The following is a 14,299-nucleotide window of genomic DNA, read 5'->3' as shown; positions in this document are numbered from 1 at the left end:
GTGTGTGTGTGTGCGCGCACACATTCCCCTTTAAACTCAGAGACAGCTGGCCTGCAAGGCAGACACGGATCTGAGAGGACAGAACTGGGTCAGACTAGTATGTTCTTACTGCTGCACAGCCACTACATCTATGTGAATGTGTTTGTGTTTGCATGTGCAAGTACAAAAGTGTTGGAGTATCTGAGTGGAGCCATAACATCGTCACATCCCTTTGGGCCACAGTATCCTCACCAGAGGTTTAGAAATGTGCCCTCAAAACAGAGTTCATTGCTTGCTTACATTGAGGAAGGAAACTAATCTGTACTTGCACGTAGCATACATAATATTACACATGAACATAACATGATACTGTGATTTTGATCAAAGTTGTATACCTTTACATTTAGAAAAAGAAAAATGTATCTTCTCTTACTTATAATAATGATGCACATAATTCTTTAACGGTTGAATGGAGTGGTAGAATAAGTTCAAAACACATTCTGCAGTCTGGCAAAATTCATAAATAGGTGTTCTGCAACCACTGCAGCGAGAACTGGTAATTACACAAGTGGGACCTGGTGTAGTACTTTTATTGTTATCTGTGGCAATTGAAAAAAAAGTTATTTTTTCAACCTCTTCTAATCCAAAAGCACCATTGGGGTTATATCTACAAGTGCATAGTAGTAAGTTTAACTACAATGTCCACTCTCTAAATTATACAGGCTGGAATCATTGTAACAACAGGGTCACTAGCTTGAGGCTATTAGCTGAGCGGGCAGGAAAGAACAGGCTGTGAAGGGGAAGCCCCCAGGACAAGAATGAGAGGGGAAGTGGGACTGCCACAGGCTGTTGTATTGAAATGCTCCTGAGAAAACCAGGGTGAGGTAAAGGCCAAACAAGACAACAACTGCTGGACTAGGACAATAATAAGTATTATATTTTTTTTCTGTATCTAAAAGGCTTAGAAATATTGCTTCTCTTGAGTGGGTTAAGATTGCAGCCAAATTTAGATCCTGGCCCACAGCTCAAGAAACTAAAAACTAAACAGGTGAGCAAAGAGAGGAAATGTGATAGAAATGAGAAGCTTTTACAGCTTCTGAACTCATAATTTCTGGATAAAACAAACTGCTCTAAATTATAAATGTTTAAATATTGTTTGTGAAATGCTAATTCACAGCAGTTTTCATTAACCTTTAACCGCACAGAAACGCATTTTAAAAAAGTCCCATAAAACTGTGTGTAAGATATGGACTGATAAATGAGCCACAACTTGCAAAAATCACTAACAGGCTACACAGACTTTAAGCTTTTGTTTGATGCTGTGATTGGTGGCTTAGGCCCAAACACAAGAAAAACAACGACTAGACGGAGCATACAAGCACTAGTTGCCTCTGTGATGCAGAGGACTGGCTAGCCGTGCGCCACAGCTGCTGCAGATTTGTTTACCGAGTGCCTGGTGTTCTCCCAGCAAATGTTGAGTCAGTAATGAAAGGCAGCACTAAGCAGCAAAGGAGCATTGATGAAAAGAAATAAAATAGAAAAGAGACAGGGAGAAGAAAAACTCAACAAAGATGCCTGCAGATGCTCATGCTAGCTCCTGCTCAAAAACTTGAACAGGAAAACACTGTGTGGTGTGCTACAGAGATACCCTTGCATCTTCAAAGTTACAGTGTGTTGTGTTAGAGGATGTGAGAATATGGTTATGATTGCTTTGTGGACAGGAAAAAGAAAGAATGCAAGGATGTGTTCAGGATATCAGAAAAAGCTGAAATAATGATGGAAATCAAAAAATCTTAAGCGTGCACATGAGAAGAAACACTAATATTCACTGACTGACAGGAATACAGCTGTAATAATGATATAAATAACTCATGGCCATCCTTTCTTTATCAAACACACACAAGCTGCAGCACAACGAGCATCTTAAAGCAGATTCAGCATTAGGGATCTTAGGGGCCATTAAACAGAGGCTTAAACATCTGAACCATGTTCTTTTAACTTGGACAAAACAATCCAAACAAGATTTCCCAAGGCTTTGAAAGAATTTGCTGTTATTATTGTTAGTGTTATAAGCACCAGATCCAGACTGTAACTGCACAGACCTACTTTGGAAACAGTTGTCAGAATCCTTTCAGAAGGCCAAAAAAAGGAAAAAGGAAAAAGCAGTCAACTGAAAACAGCTTAGACTAGAGTCTTAAATTTGAATTTGGTTTTAATTTGGTCAGCCTACCTACATAATTTAGGAGCTGTATCTAGTCATTATTTTATACTGGAAGTGAAGGTGAGCTGTTAAACTACAATTATAATCACCATAATTTATTGTACTGACAATGCAGTAAATCTGTCAATGCTGCTTTTCACATCAGTGTATATGTCCCAAGGCAAACTGAATAAAAACTCTGAAATGAAGCTAAATGATGGACTGGATAATAAAAACCATTTATAATGCCCAACACATTTGTCTCACAAAATTTGAGAAAATCAAAGAAAACGTAACAGGATGCAGGATGATAGATTAAAAGGACGAGTTACACAGTGAAATGTCGCTAAACATGCAGCCAGTACTCAGCAAACATGCACCGAACTGAAAAACATCATCAAGCTAAATGAAATTTTAAGATGAGACAATCTTAACACAGCCACCATTAAAGCGTCAAAGTAAAAAACAACAACATCTATTTCAGGGCAATTTTTTTTACTGTTCTGACACCAACCTGGGTGGCGTTTGCCCACAGTGGACGTGGCAGAGTTTGGGGTAGTGCTGCTGGTAGTCGTAGAAGAAGAAGAGTAAGATGATGAAGGCGAAGAGGAAGAGGAGGAAGAGGAGGAGGAGAGGGTGAGAGCGCTGAGGGCTCCTGCAGGCAGTGGCTGGCCTCTCTTCAGTAGCTGCCTGTGCTCCTGCTGGCGGAAGCGCGGGGGCACCTCTCTGGGTGGGTAGCGAGCACTGGCAGAGGACAACTGGCACTGCTGCTGAGGGGGAGTCTGAGTTGGGAGTTGGCTACTGGAGGAGGCGCGCTTGCCATTGCCAGAAGAAGAGGAGGAGGAGAGGGGCAGCGTAGGGCTGGCGGGGTGGAGGTGGTGGGGTGGGCCGAGACTGGGCTTAGTGGGAGCAGGCTCTGGCACTGGATGGATACAATACACAGGCACACAGGCACATACAGACACACACACAGAGAGAAAGACACATGCAGGTAGCAAGGTATTAATGTCTGGGTTAATTCACTATTAGCCTTTTATATCACATAAATATATTTGCTGGGTAGTTTAGACATTGAAAACATGTTTATGTTGACATTTATGTTGAAATGTCTGTCAGCATCTAAGCAGTGAAGTTGTCCTGAGCGGTAGTCCAGTTAAATCTATTCCTTGGTAACCCAAATTCACTTTTTTAAGGACTACTGTACTACAGTAGTACTATATAAATATGCACATGTGGAGATAGCACAGAAAATAGCTATCTTACCAAGTTATATTTTAGAAGTATGTGACGGGATAGGACTACAGTTAATGATATTCAAAGTCCTATTTATGGGGAAGATCTGTAAAGAATGAGCAGCAGACATGTTTCATTTTCATTCATGGTTCAGTGTATTTTATGTATAGTAGCACTTATAGCACTTATTAATAACGGAATCTGTTTGCCTGCACAGTATGTTGGCGTGGACTATCCCTTTTGTCTAACATATGTTACGGGCCCAGACGCACTCTACGAAAAGGTCATATTTCTTCTGCTGACTGAACAACGACACACACACAAACACATGGAGACACCTTTCCCTGCTGGTTTGGCCTCAGTCTGACCCTTTCCCTGTGGTTGCAGTGACCAGCCAGCCGTCTAATTGAGCGTTAGCCTGAAAGGTGTTATTATTAGCAGGACCTGGATAGCTAGCAACTAAACAGATTGGCCCGGCTAAAGTTTCCTCTCCAGGGTGCTGCAAGGCTCGAGGGAAAAAACATTCTGACCTATACACACTGAATATTTCTTATTGGGGAAGCTGAAGAGGGTGTTGGAGTGAGTCTGTGGGTATATATGTAAGTTAGAGTGGAGAGAAGCTGGAGAGAGAGGGAAACCTTAACTCGATCTGGTACAGCAGCGCTCCACCTGAGAGTTATTTCATAGCTTTCATACTGGTTGTCATTAGCTAATGAACTAGAGCTGCACCAAATTCTGGTTTCTTGTTTAAATGCATGGCAAATGGAGTTGTTTTCTATAGTCCCTAGATAGATATGACCATCCTACACAACAGCTGAGACTGCATTCACTCAAGGGAGGGCAGAGAGAGATTGAGAAAGACAGGTTTTTTATTTTTGTGTGTGTGTGTGTGTGTGTGTGTGCGTGTGCGTGTGCGTGTGGAGGGATGAGGATTATTTTTTAAAACCATGAAATAGTGGGAACATTTTTTAATTAAAGCTTCTCTCTGTCCAGTGTGAGAGTCTGAACTGTTCATACAGCGGTCCTGTGCTGCAGTGCTGGCACACAGTTACAGGCACACACAGGCAAAAGCTGCCACACTGGAGGTTAAAGTAAATTCAGAGCACAGAGGTATTCACTGTGCCTGCCAAGAGCTTGTCTGAAAAGCACGGCTAAAAACAGAGGCCCTTCTCAGTGATCACGACACTAATCCAGATGGCTGCCTACCTGCTGACACACAGAAACCACAGCGAAATGTAGGAAACTTGAATTTGCATTAATACCGACAAATCCAACACTTCTACATGGAGATAACTATGTGTGTTAGTAATTAAAGGCAAAACATAATAGTCTCTCTTTTCTTCTATAGATGCCCTTCACAGACACACACACAGCCTTTACATGTCTCTAAAAAAAAACATTCAAATGCAATCAACACAAAAAGACTTATTTGAACCCCTTTCCACCAATGAGATTTTAGTCAAACTAACATGCAGAGACAGGGAGAGACAGGAGAGAGAGCGAGAGAGAGAGAGAGAGAGAGAGAGAGAGAGACAGAGAACAGAGGAGACAGAGAGAGCAGAGGATCAGAGAGAGAGAGAGAGAGAGAGAGCCTTCCCCCCTCCAGCAGTATCTGGCTGGCTGTTGACTTGGAACTGCAGCTGGTGACGCACATCTCTGATTAAATTCAGCACAGCCCGCCTGACGCTGCCTCGACCAATCAGGCAGCAGGGTCGTGAATACACGCTGCCCTGCCCCCTTTCCTCTCTGTCCTCCGCACTCCGTTTCTAATCATCCCCCCCCACACACACACACACACACACCTACCTCTGTCTTTCCATCAGTGGGTTGCTCCAAAACCCCACTGCTCTCTCCTCTTTTCTATTCTGTGTCTACCGGTCTCCCGGCTTGGTGTTCTCTGCTCACTACCTCTAGGCCTTTATCCATCTTGATCCCTCATCTCTTGTGTTTCTGTCTCTTTTCTCCCGTCTTGTTTCTGTCTCTTTACTTGGCCATTGCCTGGTTTCCAGTCCTCTGTCTCCCCGTCTCCCCACTCCGAATCTCTCCCCTCCACCTAACCTCTCTCTGTGCTTCCCTTTTGAAGTGCACATTTCTTGGACCCCATCTCTCCTTTTCTTTTCTCCTGTTGTTAATTGTGTAAACTATATATAGACTAGAGACAGAACATTTTAAGAAACCCAGTGACCTTTAAAAAGAAACTCAATGTTTAGTTTTGTTTTGGTTCCTGGACTCTAGCTCCTGCCACTGAAAAGGGGCCTCGACTCAAGGTAGTATTTTCCAATGGCCCAGGAACTACAAGGATGCAGTTTGCTCTAATAATAGATATTGCAGATCACTGCACAAATTGAAGTCTGGCTAATGGGAAACTTTGTGGGCAGAACTAATTGAGATTACATGCATATACTGGTTCTTGCTAGAATTAGACGTAGGCAAGTGAATTCCATTAAATGTTTTTGGAATTTTTTGATTTATTTATTTTCTATTTAGTTTTTGAAGTTAATGTAGCAAAGTCCAGACTAGTTGACAATCAAGAAACAAAAGTGAAATTTGTCAATCTGTAGCAGGTGACCTACTTCGAACATGCACGTCGCTTCTCTTCTCCTCCTCTGCACATGTCTTTTCTGACATACATCACAGTCACACAACATTTTGCTGTCTCAAACACAACTCGCTAAAGGAGCTTCTTCAGTTTTTGGAATCTCTTAGTTCCCATAACAATTTGGTTGAAAATACACATATGGCTGTTACTCAGTCAGCTCAACCCACTTTTTTTCTGCTCCCAGTCAGGTACAGGAAGCATATGAACTCAGAAGACACAGACAGACACACAAGTCCCTTAGTTTAAGCGTGCCTCCTACACACCCAACTTCACATGTCCTGTGTATGTGATGTTGTAGTAACAAGGGTGTATCCATGCTGGAACTCCCTTTATATTCAGATGACAACATCTTATTTCTTCTGACATATTTCTATAAAATAATCATGAATCGTGATTTAAAACCACATTTTCACAAACTTATTCAATTACATTATTCTACGCTTGCAAAAAGATAAGTGCTGCTATAGCACTATCCAGCTGGGTAATGTGTAACCATCTATGGTGTAATCTGTATTTAACAAGTGTATCAGTGTTAATGCTCTCACACAGCTCACACGCAGCTCCTCTCTGCCCTGGACAAACATAAATACTTTTACTGAGAAATGTCTTTCATTTTTAGGAGGAGAGATCTTTTCGTAATCCATGATGGATGGGTAAGTGCTTTTGAAGAGGCGGGGGTGGGCTGTATAGGAAAAGACTATGAGGGGAGCAAAAATGGAGAAAAGTAGGGAAAACTCTTCGATGACAGTGCGTCTGTAGGAGATTAAATAACGAAAGTGAGTATGATGGTTAAACTTACTGCCTGTGAAAGGCAATTAATTCAACACAGTAAATTAGTGAGGTTACAAGCTTATTGCATTTGAACTCAACTGGATAACTAACAGCTTTGCAGAAACAGGGTTTCTTTGCTTATTAAGCCCTTACTAATTGACAGCTTCTAATATCAAACCTTTCCTTTAAATATCTATTTACAGGAAGCTTTTTAAGAAATCTACAAAGTGACATTTTCACTGATTTTCATTGAGTATTGCTAAATGACCTGACATCAGGGGCTCACCACGACCTATCTGTCCAACCACGTTGGACATTGGTAACTTATAGGTATCATCTTAAAAAGAAACCAATATGCAAACAGACAAAACATGGAAAAAAACAGACTGCTGAAAATAATCACTGACATAGGTAAATACAGAAATATTTAAGTAGCAGTGCAGGTGTTGTGAAAAACAAATTTAGACTTTTGTGTGGTGGTGGCCTTGGTATCTCTAATTGACGGTGAAAAGGAGAACCAATTAAATAAGCATTTGTATCAAGTGTGCTGTAAATTCCATTAAACCCTCCAGCTGAGGCGCTCTCTGCAACCTTGCACCAAACTTTTAATTACAGCCCTTCTTCACACTAAATGGTTAATTACACACAATGAGAGCGAGCCAGGAAAGAGCAATGGTTTAAGAATAGAGATCAAGTGAGCACAGATGAAGGGGGGGGGAGCATGGAAGGCAGAGGGAAATGCATAAAGGAATCAGATATAGATTCAAAATCCACAAACATGGATTTGTTTGGGCAAGAAGGTAAGGAGCCTGTTATAAAGAACAACTGTGATTGGTTCACTGAGGCTAGTGCCAGGCAGTGCAGGTTCCCATATCCATGTCTATTGTCTGCAGAGCCACTTTATTATGCAGCCATGTTTATAGAAGGGGGAGGGATGGACACAACACACAGGCCTATATGCCCTACACAATAGTGCATTTCTTAATCCAATAAAGGCTAAGAGGTAGGGAAGGTAAGGACAATATAGCAGGTTTTAAAGTGGGCTTACATATGTGCACAACGATTTTAGACATGCTGTTTTTCACATGGTTTTATAGTGGTAAACAGTTGTGTGCTTCAATGTTTGCTTTTAGCTTATGAAAACAAGCTAAAGAAAAGAAGATGTCCTCAAAACAATATGGAGGCAGAGGCACAGCTAGATGGATTTTCTAGGTGAACAATATGCACACTCTGAAAACAATAAATGAGTTCATGACCTTATCTATATCACACCTCTCATTTCCTTCCGCAAATTCTCTGCTGAAGCAGATTTGGGCTCCATACTCACTTCAACAGCACTATAACTACTTCCCCTTCCATGTAACTCATTACACTACTGTGGTCTATAATCCACAAAACTAGTGACTATATTCTCTTTTATGTGGAAAAGTCACAGTAAATCCTGGCTAGAAATTTTGAATAAATCATTTTAATGGAATCCAGAGACACTAATCCCCTTTGTATTGAAATTTTTACATTATGTAATGTATTGGAGTGAAACATTACTGCTACCGCTATTTAAACTACAGAAGCACATAGACATGAGACTTGTTTTTTTGACATCAAGAGGACCTTTTAGTCACAGAAGGCAAATGTATGTGCATGTTTTAATGCACACAGGGGAGGTCAAGTGGGTGTGTCTCTATGAGATCCCATCTGTCAGACAGAAACAGCCTCACTCACACACAAAATAAAAGGCAAAATTTCTCACCCCTCACCCTTCCTATAATGGGCCATTGCTATAGAGACGGGCAGTTGCCTAACGCACCTCCATTTGCCTCTTGTGACCCCCTGTGCCTCCTGTGACCTCTTCCCATACCACGCCTCTTCCACCCTCTCTCCCTAATTAGTGACTCCACCCCCTCTCCATGCCAAGTCTTAGTTGTTCCTCTCAGCTGTGCCTCTCTGCCCCTGTTGAGATTATGACAGAGTTGCCCAAAGGAACCCTTTTTTTTTTTTTTTGCTTTTAAGCTAATAGTAGCTAACTCGCTCTCTGGGTAAAGAGCTTTAACAGGATCACACCACACCTCCATCTGAGGTCAGTGCCTGAGGGCAACAACTGCCTGAGGATACATGTCTTTTGAATTTGATAGATATGTAGCATGATGCAAGATATCTTCAACTTTTTAAGGCTCAACCCCAAATGAGAAATGTCTCCCACAGTCAGAGCCCCAGGGCCATACCTGGAACAGTATGACTAATATTTCAAGGCATGAAAGCTTACACTGTATACAACTAATACAAATCTCATCAAGTCAAATTCAACTGGTAGAATAATATGGTCTTTTTTAAATCTTCTGTGGAATAACTGCTGTTTGACAATGGCCTCTGAACCTTACCGACACATATATACACCTTGGCCTCAAAGCACAGGATGAACTGTCATTCACATCAGTTGAGCTACGTCCTATTAATCTCCCTGATATTTAACATGAAGCAGCTCACTGTTGGGGGAGGAGGAGATGATGGGGGAGGGGCAAGAGGCACAGAATGGGCTCTCTTGTCAGCAGCTTGTGAGTGATCATACAACATGAATACACAGAGAAGAAAGCATTGTTTGAGTTTGTGCGCCCCTCTTGTTTCCCTTCTCTCTGCCCCCTGTCTTTCCCTCCATCCCTCACTCTCCTCTAGCACTTGACATGCATGCGGGGTGAGCACATGGGGGGTAGAGGAAAAACAATTATGCTTGGCAGTCATAAATCCACAGGATGTAATTCACGAGCTATTCACTATTAATTCATCGAGTGTTTATAAATGTGGTTAACAGAAGAGAAAAGCCCGAATGCTAAAGTAAATTAGCCTCTAATTAGATTGCTATTCATGAAATTCCCATTCAAAAGTGTTGACGCAATTAATAGCATGTGAAATTGCAAATTAAACCAATACAGAATTATACGACGCACTCGTGTTTATGTGCGTCTCTCGCCACTTTGAAAAATATAATGCCGTTATCACCGTGGTGACACCATATAAATATGTTTCTCCTCAGATGTGGTCGCCGGGACCCAGCATATTGAGGGTGAAATTAAACAGGCGCAAAAAGCAGCGTGGGTAAGGAGGAAAGTATGAGACGAGCCAGTTACAGGCATTACATTTGTTCTCTAACCTTTCAGCAGTGAAAAGTGCGTAAGCAGCAAAAATGGAGGTTGCAGATTTTCTGATTATCAAGGTATGGGAATGTGACGGATGTACTGTGGTATTTACTGTGGCTTTCTGTGCCTGCGTGTAGCCACCTGTTTCATGAATTGCATTTGTGCAACTTCCTGCTTGGGCTATGTTTTCTCATAACTTCAATAATATTTGTGTATTGTGTGTGCACGCGCAAGAGCCACCACATCTACTATATTATTGCATTTGCTGTTTTGCAGTTCCACAATGTTAGCATTTGCTTCAGTCACTGAGAATAGATTGTGGCTGTCTGTGGGCATCTAGGAGCACACAACTGCAGCTAGGCCGATACATACACTCGTCACACACTCCTATGTGTGTGTGTGTCTTGGTATGTGCATATTTTTGTGAAGGTTGGGAGGTATGTGTAGCAGTCAAACTGACTGATTGTGATTGCAGTGGTGGCAGAGATTGTGATGAAACTGCATGTGTGCTGGGGGTGAATAATCAGCATCCCTCTGAGGTAATGGGGATTGGAGGGAGGGTAGGAGGGAAGAGTGGGAGGGCCCTGCATCAGAGGTCCAGCCAGTGTGTGTGTGTGTGTGTGTGTTGAGGGAGTGGGGGGGTGGGTAGGGGCAGTGGGACACTGCTCCTGGAACCCTGCGTTCGGTGAAGCTCCATGCCTAATGGGGGGCAGAGAAGTTAATTCCACTGCGCCGAAGCTTTATCTCATTTTCATACATATGAACGCGCCGGGCCGAGATCGATTACCGCAAACAAATTGAAATGCCTGAGACCAGGAGAGGCCTGCAGAGAGGAAAGCAGAAAAAGACGCTGAGGATGGGGGGAGGTGGTGTGTATGTGTATGTGTCTATGAATTTCTGAGAGTGTATAAGGAAGGCAGAATTCACTGATATGGTTGGGGAGGCACAAATCACTACCGCATACTAATTTTCTCCCATCCCGCATATACACACACTTCTATTATTTAGTGACACGCATTAAAAACTCAACTTATTGCAGTTGGTGCCACGTTTCTTTTAAGAGATATTGCAGATGGGAGGTTATGAGCAAACTCACAGAGGTCCTGATGGCTCATTGAACGGTTAGTCTTCGAACAGGCCCTTTTCCTCCTATTTTCTTTATCTTTCTGTCTGCATGAGTACGCACTACATACAGACAATAAGTTTCTCATTCTATGTCCCTATCTTTCTCTATCTCTCATTAAACATACCATAAAATAAATGTCTATGTCATTAGTACTCTTCCATATTAGCATTGACTCCCGACAGTCATTTTTGGCACTTGTCTAAAGTGCTCACTGCTTCATTACTTTCTTTCCTCCCTTTCCTTCCTTCATTTTTGCTTTTATCTGGCCATAACGCCCTGTTACACTTCCTTTCCTATCCTTTCTCCTCCCTCCTTCTTAGCTATGCCCCTGTCGATGGGCCTCTCTCACAGGAAGAGCCGTCAATATTTCCTCTCTGACTCTCAGCATTTCCTTTGCCGCTCCTGCCAGAAACACTTGGTACAGCCCACATACACTGCAGTCGGAAAGTATTAGGGCCGTGATACACCTTCCATTGTTTTGGTTCTATTCTGGCACACTGGATTTGCAATTTAACAATAAATATGTGAATATGAGCTTTGATATACTGCCTACATTTTAGAACAACACAGAGGCACGTAGATCATAAATGGTTTTCTGTAACCAAACTATTATCAAAGTCAGTCTCTTGACCTCCACCCAAACAACAGGCCCCTGAAACAAACAATACAGCGCAGCTGCAGCACAAGCCTTTCAGAGCATCTCCAGGGAAGATACCAACTGTGTGCTAAACTAAACTAGCTAACTAAAATTGGAGGGTAATGTTTAAAAGTGGCCACAACCCCAAACTGTTCATCTGTCAATATAAAAAGTCTCATTTATAGCGGAAGGTCAGCGCTTTAAACTCGTAGTTGTTTCATTTCAAATTCAATGTGCTGCAGTACAGGACCAAAACACTGCACTGTAGAACTGAATGTTTCAATACAACATATATGCAGACAAACAGAGACAGACACAGCATTGCACGTAGAGCCACCAAGTCAGTATGTGACGTTTGTTGATGCCAACATAATCCTTTGGGCTATGGGGATTGTCGCCATCAAACACAAACCTCTCCTGGCTCCAGGTCCAGTCCATCACGCTAAATTCAACACATACCAAAAAGCTCTCCAGTCATTTCTCAGTCAACAGTCTAGGTAGACTATTAAAGAGCAGCACTCATTACATTGGAGAATTACCACCACTAACATATACCATTGAGCAAGGCATTTTATAGCCAATCAATCCTCAAATAAAGTTTTTCAGTGGCTACCAAGTGTGAATATAAACTATGTGAGCATTCACTCTCAGCAAATAAGCTTAAAGAAAAAAGCCGCTGCACTCTATTAAATGTTTGATCTCTCCTAATGTCCTCTGTTGCACTCTAAAACTACTTGTGACAAGGACCCTTTGTCTGGGTACTATTCATACAGTTATTGTACAGATTTTGGACAGAATCATAATAAAAACTGATATGTTTTTTCCAGTTGAAAACCATAAACTTGGTTAATAGGTTAATAGACCAAGCTCACAGTCAGGGCACAAGGAGGGTAATTAAATAGACAGGTCATGGTTCAAGGCAAGCTGTGGTGACCTTTGTTGAAGCCCAATAGTTACACCCAGATGGCCAAGCTGCTGCTCAAACATGGGGAGGATAAGCGCCAACAGACTCACCAGGAGGACTTAAAGGTAGCCACCCAGATCATGCAATAACAAAACCACCACCAGAGTGGTGCTAGGTGAAGAGACAATAAAGCAGGATGCTATGCACAATAATCAACACTGGCCAAGATGCATGAAAATTCTGGTCTAAAAGAAACATATACTCAAAGACCATTACTATAGCTATGAGAACATATTACTTACTTACGTAACTTTGGATTTTAAGTCTATTCATTACAGATGTTTATATATCTCCTGCCTCAACAATTCACAAATATTTAAAGCACAAGCCTGTCACTAGGACAACTGAGAGCAGCAGATGTAAAACTGGGTTTTTTGTAAACATTTCAAATGAAACTAAAGCTAATTTTACAGCACTACACAGAGAAAATCTATGTTTAGCATTTTAAGAGGACACCAAGGGCAAGTGAGGACACCGTTCTTTCAGTCCTTCCTGCATTTCAGCTAAACTCCATGCCCTTCTTTTATTCCACTCCTCCTCTCCCTTCCTCCCTTACCCCATCCCCCCATCCCCCTTCCCACACCACACTCAGTGGGCTGTCTGGGTGCCCTCACGCTTCACTGCCTGGTGCTGCGGGCACACTAGGCGTCACTCTGCATCAGACTCCAGTGTATTTGCTCTGCTGTGCGTGTGTGTGTGTGTGCGTGTCTAAGAAACATCAGTCAAACGGCACAATTGTGCATGCATGTGCAAACTGTGTGTGTCCATCTGTGTTCAAGAATGCTAAATGCTATGTGTGTATAATGCATGTATAATATATGTGTGTATGCTTTTATGGGTCATTGTGTGTGAATCAGAGCTGATTAATGTATATCAGTGGATGGATGGATGCAATTTTAGAAACTGAGACAGATGAGAGGGTTCAGTTAACTTGACCATGATACTCACCTTTGGGTTTCTGATCAGCAGCCTGCAAGGAAAGAGAGAGAAATTGACCTAAGAACTTGACACTGTGAGGGACAATCATTCAAAACTGTAAATAAATGTAATGTGTTATGACAAAACCTCAAGCTTTAATCAACATGAAAGGGACTAGTGTTACCGAGTAAAGTGATCCAATCATTTCAAACCCATTCAAATAAAGTCAGTTGTTGTTGGTTTAGTGAAAGTTTTCTGCCAACAAATCAGCCAAATCAAATTGAACGGGAACAAAAATTATCATTAGAAAAGATTGGAGGTTCACTGTACCTGTGCTTGCTAGCAGACTCAAAATAGATATACACAGCTTCTTTAATAGGTGTGTTCTGTGAACATGTGCATAATTTTCACCTTCACCTTTTTCTGAGCGATGTCCGTCTTGGTCTTTTCTTCTTGTTTTTTCTTTTTCTTTTCTTCCATCAAATGGTCCTCTTTCTTCGGTTGCTTGCTTTTCTCAGCTGTCAAACAAGAAAAGGAAAGAGTAATGAGTAAAAAATGAAGGAGAAGGGCTAAAATGCAGCTAAAATGCTTCAGTGTCCTTCACTTTTTCATTATTACAATTATGTGGACCCATGTGCATTGTAGACTTTGCACAATTATGGCATTCAAGCACATTCACATTGTCTGCACAAAAATATTCCACACAAAAATGCACAATTATGTTCACACACACACACACAC

General features: G+C 41.8%; 1 protein-coding gene across 3 annotated transcripts in view; it reads right to left on the bottom strand.

The window, feature by feature from the left end:
- Positions 1-14,299, bottom strand: part of tnrc6c2 (trinucleotide repeat containing adaptor 6C2) — a 50,810-nt gene that overhangs the window by 26,257 nt on the left and 10,254 nt on the right. For 2 of the 3 annotated variants that reach the window (XM_035659839.1, XM_035659840.1), the window contains exons 2-4: positions 13,976-14,076; positions 13,589-13,610; positions 2,694-3,101 (exon numbers count right to left, since the gene is read on the bottom strand). In XM_035659839.1, the coding sequence (XP_035515732.1) occupies positions 2,694-3,101; positions 13,589-13,610; positions 13,976-14,038 (493 nt within the window). In that variant the 5' untranslated portion in view covers positions 14,039-14,076. The remainder of the gene's footprint in view (positions 1-2,693; positions 3,102-13,588; positions 13,611-13,975; positions 14,077-14,299) is intronic. The other variant, XM_035659841.1, reaches the window with a different exon arrangement.

Source organism: Morone saxatilis, unplaced genomic scaffold (assembly GCF_004916995.1).
Source record: "Morone saxatilis isolate NCDOM2014 unplaced genomic scaffold, NCSU_SB_2.0 Contig17, whole genome shotgun sequence".
Taxonomy (NCBI): Eukaryota; Metazoa; Chordata; class Actinopteri; family Moronidae; genus Morone; species Morone saxatilis.
The sequence above is the reverse complement of the archived record's forward strand: the minus strand, read 5'-3'. Positions and strand labels throughout refer to the sequence as shown.